The following is a 12931-nucleotide window of genomic DNA, read 5'->3' on the forward strand; positions in this document are numbered from 1 at the left end:
TACCTATATACATATATACATTTATGTATATATATATGTGTATATATATATATATATATATACATATATATATATATATATATATATATATATATACATATATATATATATATATATATATATATATATATATATATATATATATATACATATATATATGTATATATATATATACATATATATATATATACATATATATATATATATATATACATATATATATATATATATATATATATATATATATATATATATATATATATATATATATATATATATATATATATATATATATATATATATATATATATATATATATATATATATATATATATATATATATATATATATATATATATATATATATATATATATATATATATATATTATACATGTATACATATATTAAAGTTTACGTAAAATTTCGCAAGTTCCCCACGATACGTGATTCGTACCAGATTCCTGTTGGCACTCAAACGTGTGAAACGTGCGCATGGCGCTACAACAGCTGACGGACCGGTACAGCTACACCGCGGTGTACCGGCGTCCCGGAGTCGAGGCGGGTATATACCCACTCGCTCGCTCGCCGCAGGTTCCATTCCAACCTCCGCCTTCGCTACCGTCAGTTGGTACACGGCCTTCCGCGCTGCCGGCCGCCCACCGCCCACCGACCACCGCTCGACCGAAGCAAACAAACAAACAAATCCTCAATCGTAGAGTCCGAATGCGATGTCATTGTCAATCTTTGACGATCACCGTCGCCTTATCGTAAATTTCATAGTTAAAAGTCGTTATGCGCTTGCGAAATACTTGACAAACATATCGCAAACGGGCGGTTTATCGGCTTCGAAATTCGTGTTTTGTGTGCGGCTCTGAAGAGATTTTGGTCTATAAGCATTAATACTTCACTGTCGTGTTAAACAACAGTTAAAATACAAGTTTTATTATAGATAGGCATCTCATTTGCTATTATTACGATAACGCGCGAAATAATACCGCGAAGTTGCGTTTCCGGTTTCGAATTTGTGATTCGTAAACAAAACTGCAGAGATTTTTGTCTATGAGCGTAAATACTTCACTAGTGTGTTAAATAACAGTTTATAAACAAAATTCTTATTATTAATTTTCATTTTTAATTCATAAGATGGCTCTCAGTATTGATCGGTTGATAGAGCATAAGCACGGGGAGGATGGGGATCACGAAGATGACGGGTTGTCCGAAGTTGTCATTGCCAAAATTGTGGCGATGGTTGTGCTTTTCTTCGCGTCTCTGATCTTCGGGTTGGCTCCGATGTTCTTGGCCAAGAAGTTCAAGTGGATCGGCGAAGGACAGACCGCCGCGGACATCAAGTCCTCCAACAGGATCGTCCTCGTACTGCTGTCCTTTGGAGGAGGAGTCCTCCTCTGCACGACGTTCCTTCATCTCCTGCCGGAAGTTGGAGAGAATGTGCGCTATTTGCAAGGTTAGAAATTCAACTTAATAACCCATAATTATACACTATTTTGATGCTTAAAACCAGAGCTTTTTTTGTTAATAAAAAAGGTCCCGAAACTCACTTCATGCCAAACTTTTTACTAAAAAAAAATTATATTCAAATATCATTTAAATAAGATTTTAAGCCACTCTTCTTAACATCTTGAGGAATTATATAAATATAGATTGTTATTACGTAAGCGCAAATATTGTTTCGTCTAATTGATTTTGAAAATAAAAATATATATTTATGTATCCGCGAAAAAAGTTTCCGGAACGCCGTTCCACCGCGTTAGATGGAAAAAAAGCCCTGCCTAAAACACTCCAAATGAATATTTTAAAGTAACACTCGAATATTTATAACTGATTTTATGTTTAAATATCAATATTACAATATCAATATTCGAGTTTTCCGGCAACATGTTTTCAAAATTTACATAGACAATCATTGTCAATGCCCATGTCTGCTGTGTTTGGGTATGTTATGCCGGTTGGCTGTTATATTGGTGCCGAAGATGAGATGTTTTGGTTTACTTAATTTCAAGTATGTTAAAATACGGCTACTAGCTGTTTACAAATACAATATTATGTGCCGAATAAAAAATGCTAGAAAAAATATTACACGCAAAACTGTGGTAAGTAATTTTCAATAAGCCGATAACTGAACGATTACTCTATACATATACTTTACTCTAGATAATTTGAGAAAATATAGCTAGACTAAATTATAAAAATAATATTTAAAAAGCAGCGTAATATTTTATATTTTCTTAGAAAAAAATATGATTGTTTTTTTATTTTTCAGTGAAAAATTGAACAGTAAAATGTTAAATTTCAAATAAAGTTTTATTATATTGATACACCCTATAACTCGTTTAAAAATGCATTTTTATAATAAATACTAAAAAACATATTTGTCCGCTAATTAAAGAAAAATGCTTTCACATAAATTCAATGCAACATTTTTTCTGTAAATTAATTGCCAAACGCTGGTTCTTTGTCCCTAACAAATCAAGAGAACCAAAATATCTCATCACGATTATTTTATTTTCCATAATTTTTCAAATCTATGAATGTGAAAACGTTGATAAATGAAGTTCAAATATATGATCCAATTTCGAAACATTGTTCTTGAATCACTACAACTTCACTAGAGACATCTATTAGTGAGAAGAAAAGAAGCTTTTTCAATAAAAATTCAATTTCAATTTCTGCTCGTTAGCGGAAACTCTTTTATTAGTATGCGAGGTCCGAATCCTGGATTATACGTGAGAAAAGCCAGAAAATATCATTTAAATTTTTTTTTTTATTTTAGTAAATAATTTGACCAGTTAATTTATTTGATAAATGTACATTCATATAAAAGCTTAATTTAAAACGCCTAGTTTACGGTAAGGAATTCATAAAAAAAAATTGTCTACCATGCGTTATGCCCCTTTTATACAAACATTATTAATTTCTTTTCATTTTTAATTTAAGTTTTACTTGGTAAATACCAATATTTCTTAAAATCTATTGTGACACGTGTTTCGATGTATTCCGCATCATTTTCAAATACCGTAAAACTTTTTTTTTTTTAATTAAGAGAAATATTTGTGTTATTATTATTTACACAAATATTTCAATTTCATACTATTTCTTCATAAAAATAGTATAAAATTGAAATATTGAAATATATAAATTGAAATATATGCCTAATCGGCTTATTATTAGAAATAGGTATCAAATTGTAGAGTGGATTCGAACCGAGAAACTTTGACTTAAGAGTCCGCGACACTAACCACGGGACCACAACCCAACAAATTAAAATTGGACAGATATTACCACAAAGTGACTGCTGAATCAATCAATGAAATTAATTTATTTTGTTTTCATTGAAAGTTATTAAAATAATGTAACAGTTTTCAAAAACAAATTACACTCGATGCATTCTTAACGTATCTGATGTGTATAATGTTTTAAAAATATCTTGGAAATTCAAACAGGTTTTATATACAATTCAATATTATGATTTTACTGATGAAGCCATTCATGTCATACCGTAATGCTCTCTTAGTTTAAACATAAAAATATTGCCGGATAGGAATAATACAGAACGTATGTTATAACTGGCAGATAACAATCGACCATGGACAATGATAACATTTTATATTAAAAAATAGTTCAAATAAATCACAAACCTAAGTAAATCAGTAAGATAGCGATCTTTTTTACTCGCATCACATAATTTTGGCTATTATGAAAGATTAATTTTTGAGACACTTAACTACGTTTGGGAAGCAATACTACTGATTTTCTTGATAACTCAATATGTTGAGTTGTGTTGATGAAGAAGAAAATGGAATCTGGGTATTTACAGGGCGTATGACCTGTCATAGGCTGGTTAACCAGCTCACTTATGTGAGCGCTTTACACACTTGAAACTTTAACTATTCTACCCATGATTGACAACCACCTTACTCAAATATTATGAATATTATGAATATTTTGCATTCAAAATCTCTTATACAAAAAAATTAGTAAATTCATACTTCTAGTCCTTATTCACATATACATATATACATATATATATATACATATATATATATATATGTATATATATATATATACATATATATATGTATATATATATATATATATACATATATATATATATATATATATATAACATATATATATATATATATATATATATATATATATATATATATATATATATATATATATATATATATATATATATATATATATATATATATATATATATATATATATACATATACATATATATATAATCGTTTATTTAGTTGAAAATTAAGTGAGAAGCGTCAGATGATGTGAGAATATTACTTCAGCATCAGGTGATATGAGAAGATTACTTCTAACGTCATATCTCCTATTGGCAATATAATAATAGCAGTGTTATCTTGATCGTTAAATACACGGAGGAAAGCCCCGCGCTCCAGGGTTTAATACTAAATAATTATAACAGTTAAAACGTTATTTAAAAATGGATAGATATTACGACACAGTGACTGCCGAATCAATTACTAAAATATGGTAATTTTATAATGTAATTTCATTACATCACGGGTATTTTAATAAATTAAAAGTATTTTTTTTGCATCTAACGCAACCCCCATTAACTGGACTCTCGGTTATCCGGGGCTGACGTTAAAAAAAAAACAAAAAACAATACTTCCCGGATAGAATAAAATTCAAGGAGATTACAAAACATGTATCTATCACCAAGAAAGTAAGTTCGCGCGTTTAGAACCTGTTTCTAATAAAATATGAAGAAAAAAACCGGATTGATTTAACATAACTCGCCATATAAAAAACACGAGCAGTTATATAATAATTATACGAAAATAAATATTAAAATTTAACATGTTTATCTCATTATCTCAGTATTTGAGAAATATTTTATTTATTTATTTAAACTTCATGTACAGAAAAAGAAATAAGTACATTTGCGGGCTTATTCAAAAACAGACTAGTGATATTGGTCAAAACGTTTGATATTATATGTGGTCAAAACGTTTGATATTATATGTAGTTGTTTGCAATCAGATGGTAGATAGTACTTGAACTTTAAAAAAAAACATATATTACAAATTGATGATAAAAACCAAGGCAACGTTTTGACTACGATATTTTAAATAGAGGTATTTTATATCCGTTTTTTTTTATTATTTTTACTTGGTAAATACAAATATTTCTTCAAATCTACTCGGCTGTCCAAACTTATAACACAGTAAGGGACATTTTTTTGTAGTAAGTTTTTTTTGCATTTTTGGACTAAGTAGAGTCTACATACTTATTCCAAAAATGCAAAAAAAAACGTACTACAAAAAATGTCCCTTACTGTGTTTTGAGTTTGGACAGCCGCACTGTGACGTAGCAATCTTTCTTTTTGGGAATTCTATTTTTTTTTAATAATTTTTATAGCCACAGTTCTACTATGTCTGTTACTGTGAGAATTAAAATTACAGTTAAAAGTTATTAAAAGTAATTATTAATCGTAGTTGAGATGACTATAACGTTACCTCTATACGTCTAGCATCAAGACGTTTATTTCTAACAACTTTGGCATTTTCACCCTGTTTTCGATCAGAAATGCCAGTAATAACGAAGAGAAAAAAATTAGTGGAAAGGAGATTTTTTAAATATGTTTCTTATTTTGACGCTTTATGCTGAAGATTGGCTAGATATTAGTTGGTATATATTTATAAATTTAATGAAATATGGTAAACAAAATTGAATCCAAATGGTCTACAATATTAAATATTGAATACTTCGTATTGTTGTACTTTATAAATAAACAGTTGATTATATGGAGAAAAAATAACAATGTGCGATACAAACAATACAATAAAAACAAAAATCAGTTACATTGTCACGTAAACGTAGAAAATGTTAGTCAGTAGAGCAAGGACAAACGTGACTAATATATATTTATTTTAAATGATCTTAACTGTTTTATTACTATAGGGAAATGAAATGAAATTCGTCGTTTTTTATATTTAAAAATATTGTGTTGTTATATAATAAGGAAACTAAACAGAAAACAATAAAGCAACATCTATACTGCTTTTCCTATTTTAAATATTTGGCATCTCAACATAGATGAAAAAGAATATGGTAATATAGAATAGGTATTTTCAGAGCTTATGACTTGTCATAGGCTGAATAAGTGATAATTTACACACGTGTAACATTCACCATCATTCTACCTTTACTTACACATATCCAAAAAAGGATCTCTGCTAATTAAAAAGAAAACTTCCTCAATCCAACATAGATGCCTTTTGTGAACTCATATATACAGCGTTATAGATAAATGATATATGTCATAGGCTGGTTTGTATATGTATTTGGATGTATTTATATGTATGATAGGCTTGTCTGCAGGTAGGATAGGGAAAGTAAATGTGAAAGATTTACCATAAACACCCAGAACATATGTTTGTTTATATTTATATATATATATATATATATATATATATATATATATATATATATATATATATATATATATATATATATATATATATATATATATATATATATATATATATATATATATATATATATATATATGTATATATATATATATATATATATATATATATATATATATATATATATATATATATATATATATATATATATATATATATATATATATATATATATATATATATATATATATATATATATATTTATACACACATCTAATACGGATATGACAGTAAAATATAGCTGCCAGGTCTTTATGAATCACGTTTTCCAAATCATTAACGCAATTAATAACGTATTTACTTTCTGCCATTTCGCGACAGATGTTCAAATACCAAATGTTTGCTCAATTAGAAATTCACACGAAAAACATGATTTATATGTCGGTTATCGTTTTCGAAGCATAAATTCATTAAATTTGTCTTAGTAACAAAATGATACCGACGAATTTATGGCACATTTCCGCGGAAACTTTGTTTACCGAGAAAAATAAATCACCGTCTCTTTTATTGTCTGTGGTTGTTTCATAAAAAAAACGCACATTATACACGGCTCGTAAAAAATACGTCTTTTTCATTCCGGTATAGTAAAACTAAAACACAAAATAAAATTGTAAATTTGCTACTTTATTTATTTATTATTTTTATTCCAAACCTTGAGTTGAAGTAAAGAAGCCCTATTAAACAATTGTCCGCCTCTGAAGTGTCATGGCCAGAACGATCGGCTGCCGTTCTGGAGGTCCCGGGTTCGATTCTTAGGATGGGTCAAACAAATATAAGTGATTTTTTCACTCGCATATCTTCAATATTACCTGAAGCGGAGGGCTGATCACCTTTCCGTCATGTGTTACCGATCAAGAAAACACTGCGTTTATATGACGCAGTGCTCTATGCACCATTGGGGTGCGGATAAGGGTTTGAATTTTTGAAATATCTTTACTTCAAACCTTGAGGTGATGTATACAAGCCCTATATATAAAAAAATGTCCGCCTCTGTAATGTAATGGCCAGCACGCTCGGATACCGTTCTGGAGGTCCCGGGTTCGATTCCTAGGGGGTATCTAATAAATATAAGTGATTTTATCACTCTTATATTTGTTCAATACTACCCTGGACTGGTAAAGCGGAGGGCTGATCACATTATTGCGTATACCCAAATTAACCAGCCGCCTGATATATATATAAAATAGAGCCCATTCGGGCATCCAAAATAAATGATCTGAAAAGATACTTTATGGTAAGAATACGTAGCGTTAAGTCATATTTTCGTATTTTGTTTTTACCTTATGTTTTTTATATTTTCTCATTTATTATATTTTTTCATTTTTTATATTTTCTCATTTGTTTATTTTAAATATACTTCTTACCTTACGTTTTTCTCAATTATTTCTTATAAATATGCTTCTTATGCCTATTTATTATACCTGTTTATTGTTTTTATATTTTGCCATGTATTAGTTTTGGTTATTTAAAAAATATATATTTTTTGTAACTTTATTATTTGCGTTCCAGTCTTGTTAACCTTAATCCCATGTCCCAAAATGAGAAATAGAAATTACTCATCGGGAATATTATATATGACTTATGTACGTAATATGTTTTGAAAAATAAATAAATTTCCTTTATATGTTACGATATTACGATCAAGATAACACAGCGTTTATATGATGCAGTGCCCTATGCACCATCGGGTGCGGATGAGGGTTTGAATGAAGTTAAATTAAATTAATAAATAATTAGAAAAATAATTTTCTAACGATTCAGATAATCTTCTTGGTGATGTTTTCATGTGGCGTATGTATGCGTGCCGTCAATTGATATAATATTTTTAAATTCAAATTGTGTTGCGAGTCCCATGTCCCATCATCCAATTGGTCCAGTGTGGCCAGAGTGAAACAAAGAACGATAAATTAATATCACGATCCCTGACCTAACTGCGTAACCTATAAAACCAGGTCATTTTGAGTCCCGGCATTGACCTGATTTTACGGCAATTTTCGCCACAAGAATGTAATCTGTGTAAGAATGTAATGCCATTTTCTAAAATAAAGAGAAATATTTTTTTTTACTCTCAATATTAATAATATTCAAGGCATTTGTGGTTAATCATTTTTAATTATTGATTTTTTTACAAAAATGTTAATAATATTAGTATATAACCACTCATCGAGATTTTTATGTCTACCGGTTTCGAGACGTACCCATCTCTTCGTCAGGACAATCACTACCACAGCATGCAAACAATACTACCCTTCACTACGATAGCACTATTTACACACTTAAAACTACACAAAATGTTTCACACATGCGATTTTTGGTTGACACGAAGAGAAAACATGCACTAAAGGTTTCAGTACAAACATGCATTACGAGCCGAGGTTAGCGATGCAATTTTTTTTTTAACTTAACACTGTAAAAGTCATCAGCCCTCCGCTTCAGGTGCCAGTCCAGGGTTATATTAAATAAATATTAGAGTGAAGGAACCACTTATGTTTATTTTATAAAAAAATATTTATTTACATCGTATCGAAAACCATAATTTGATTGGTTGTCAGTCATACAGATTTGTAGAAACTTATTTTTCAAATAACGAGTATTTCTAGTATGAATGCTGAGAAAAGAGTGAATGATGTAGTGAAATCAGTTATAGCAAATAAAAAACCTATTAGCGAAAGCTAAATTGGCATTGCACAACTGAGTTCTGGTTCCAACCCTAATGTATGGAAGTGAAGCGTGGAATATGGCAAAATAAGGATGAAAGCAGATCAAATGCAGTCGAAATTTATTCTCTGAGACGAATGTGCGGTAAGTGGTAAGAATTATCAGTAAGGAGGAGTATTTTTTCTAACGTCATAATTTTATGGTCCCTTCCAATGTCTTTATAACCGAGTTCCACTCCATTTTAAAGTGATCACATGTCACAGTCATCTTGACCTGCTTATGAAATCTGCTTTGATGGTACCTACTAACTAAGCATTAAAAAATTGGTAAAAACATTGTTAATCTAGACGTCTAACACTTTTTGTTAAGCTGATTGGGTCTAATTTTCCTTGCATTGTTTTTGTTGTTATATCACAGAGTACTTGAAGCTATTTAACGACCATTAAATATTGAAATAAATCAATTACGTCTTTATTGACCTCTCGATTAATTATTCAATTAGACCACGTAATTAAAAAATAATCGATTAACGAATTTATGGTTTATATTTTAAGGTTATTTAAACATTATTTAAGTGTTATTGAAAAACGTTTATTTTGAATTCGCGTTGGAACCTCTCTAGCGAGCCATTCAAATAACGAGAAAAACAGATTGTGAAAAATTACTTTAATGAGCGAAATTTCGTATAACGGGCGCAGGAAGTAGCAGAGCAATAAACTTCAGGCGTAATAAGAGAAATGCTGAAAGCAATCGAAACTGTTACATCTTCATTGAGAACCATCACCCTAATAAAGATGTTTAAAAAATCAATGCAATATGGATGTTCAATAATGGTAAGAATGGTGATTGTTACACAAGTGTATAAAGTGATCGCTTAAGTCAATCTAATGCCAGGTCGTATGCCCTGGGGTGCCCGGACTTCCATCTTCTTTCATATAAAAAGAACAATAGATCGGCTGTCCAAACTCAAAACACAGTAAGGGACATCCGAGATGTTTTATATCAAGTTAAGACACCTATAATATAGACATGTCATCCGAAGGGTGAATAAGCCAATGTCTGATATGATACTATGTATAAAAATTTTAAAAAACTTGTGTGCGACCCATCGTGACATAATATGGGATCGAATGCAGAGTGGACAAACCAGCAACAAAAAACGCGCCAAGAGTGTCAGAGATGAAGACTCTAAGGAGCATATCTAGCAAGAGCCTACGAGATAGCATAAGGAACACCGGGATAAGAGAAATATGTGAGATCGAAGATGTCGTTAGGTGGGAAAGCAACGATGAAGACAATGGTATGCGCATGTGAGGAGAATTGAACCATCCAGACTCCCCCACATTGCATTGCACGGCCAACCAAAGAGATGGATTGACAGCTGGGAATCGGCATCGCAGGAGGCTAATCCCTCTTAAAAACAGGCCACAAGAAGAAAGATATATCGCTCACTCCTTTCAAGAACGTCATAAATAAAATAAAAACTTGATTTTTCAGGAGAATGTTTTTAAAGTTTAAAAATATATTACAAAGTGTTAAAAATAAATATCAAGCCACTTATTGAACTTTTTACTGTGCAACAGATCTTTTTAGGTAAAACCTGAAGGTTTTTTTTCCATTTGAAAAATATGTAGTAAGTTTATTTAAAAAAAAAAAAAATTAATAAAATTTAAATGTAAAAACAACACTTTCTGCCCTGTAGCGGTTAAATATTAAGTTAGAAATATGCCGCTTTTGCTGGGATATAGTACATTTTCTGGGCATTCTGAAAACATGCACAACTGAAAATTTACGATTTTTGATTTATGACTGTTGAAAGGAGTGAGCAATATAATAAATAATAATAATATTGTAACATTAAATGTTACAATTGAATAAGTTTTCCGATCCTATTGTCCTATTTGCCATTTACTCGATGCACAGAGATCCGGAAAAGTTCAATGCCTTCTAGAGAGAACAAACCATAAATATTACAGGTAGGTACCCGCGGGCAGCCACGGGCGCTTAGGTAGTTCGTATTCAAATGCTGGCCATCGTCAAGTCTCAATAAGGAGCCGCCGCGATGTGACATCTGACGGCTCCCAGCAATGAAGACCGATGACGCTCAGCGTATCTAGAGGGCATTTACCGTAATGTTCACCGGTGTTCCTTTGAGAACTTGCTTAACTAAGCGACCCTTAAGGTACATACATTGCCCCCCGGTCAAAGTTTCGTTAATTAACGTATAAGTCTTAGGGTTTCCGGTCGGATCACCGTACAACTGACACCTTAGCACTTGCCATTTATCGTTCTTCAAAATCGGTCGACGATGTTCTACTCGACATTGTCAGGACTGAGATCGCTTACATAGTAAGTCGATATTCATATCGTGGTGGGTCCCAATTTTCACATAATTTGTCTTGGACTTGAGTTTTGATCTTTCCCTTTTTCCCTTTTCCCCTTTTTCTCTTTTCCTCTTCTTCTTATTCGAGGATTCTTATGTAATTTCATATGAATACCTGGGTATTAATATTAAATTTCTTTTCACTCAATCCTTTCAAGAACGTCATAATTCAAAAAACTTGGTTTTTCAGGAGAACGTTTTTAAAGTTAAAAAAATATAATACAATTTATTAAAAATAAATATCAAGCCACTTATTGAAGTTTTTACTGTGCAACAGATCTTTTTAGGTTAAACCTGAAGGTTTTTTCTCCATTTCAAAAATAACTAGTATATTTAAAAAAAATAATTAATCAACACCTTCTCTTTAAAATGCAAAAACGACACTTTCTGCCCTGTAACGGGTAAATATTAAGTTAAAAATATGCCTCTTTTGCTGGGGGATATAGTACATTTTCTGGGCATTCCGAAAACATGCACAACTGAAAATGGCCGATTTTCGATATGTGAAATTTAGTTAATAAGATATTTTAAATACCTGTTTTGTTACTCATTCATGTAATAATGTATTTATGTAACTGTTCTGTAAAATTTTCAAATAAAATAAAATAAAAATAAAAAAAATCACACAAATATATAGAATACTTTCAGCTTTGCTTCCCGAGACTTCGACAAGACTCTTCTATCAGTTTATATAGTAAAACATATAGCCGTTGAGGGAGGATTTTAGCGCGAAGCCCTGTGCGACCCATCTGTCGTACAATCCTATTGACGGCCTATCGAAATATGAAAAATGAAGTTTGAAAGAGAAATATACATTGTCACTATAAATTATCAATCATTAAGCCTGATTGAGCGGAGATTTGAAAACACTTAAGCATTTACATGATTGTGTTTTTTTTGTATCTTATTTTAAATATTGAGATAGTAATAATCTTTTAATGTTTTTTTTTTAATTGACTTTTTTACATGTCATAGGTGTCTTAACTTGAGACAAAGGATCCTCAAAATATTTTTTTATTAAAAGAAAAATTTAAGTATTTGTGTTTTTTTTACAACATTTTGAGTGTGTCCAAATACTTATTCACAAAATCTGGATTATCTCCAATTACAGGAGTTATTTTCATATTATTTTTTGACATGTTACACGTGTGTAAAGTGATCACTTAAACCAACCTATGACGGTCGTCAGCCCAGTAAATGCCCAGACTTCCATATTCTTCATCATTTTTGATAAGATAAAAATATATAAAAAAAAAATATTTGTGTTTTTATTTATTTACACAAATATTTCATTTTCAAATTATTTTTCTGCACCTAAGCGGCTCACTATTAGAAATACATAGGTATTAAATTGTGGTAGAGTTGGGTTCGAACCGAGAAACTCTGACTTAA

The 12931-nt window shown here is 30.4% G+C and overlaps 1 protein-coding gene across 1 annotated transcript in view; it reads left to right on the forward strand.

Moving 5' to 3' along the window:
• The first annotated feature begins 535 nt into the window (after positions 1-535).
• Zip89B (Zinc/iron regulated transporter-related protein 89B) overlaps positions 536-12931 on the forward strand; it is a 49159-nt gene continuing 36763 nt past the window's right edge. The window contains exon 1 of the mRNA XM_088257777.1: positions 536-1463. Within this exon, the coding sequence (XP_088113903.1) occupies positions 1145-1463 (319 nt within the window). The 5' untranslated portion in view covers positions 536-1144. The remainder of the gene's footprint in view (positions 1464-12931) is intronic.

This window comes from Brachycentrus maculatus, unplaced genomic scaffold, assembly GCF_059751285.1.
Source record: "Brachycentrus maculatus isolate JH-2025_06_01 unplaced genomic scaffold, ASM5975128v1 h1tg000087l, whole genome shotgun sequence".
Lineage (NCBI taxonomy): Eukaryota > Metazoa > Arthropoda > Insecta > Trichoptera > Brachycentridae > Brachycentrus > Brachycentrus maculatus.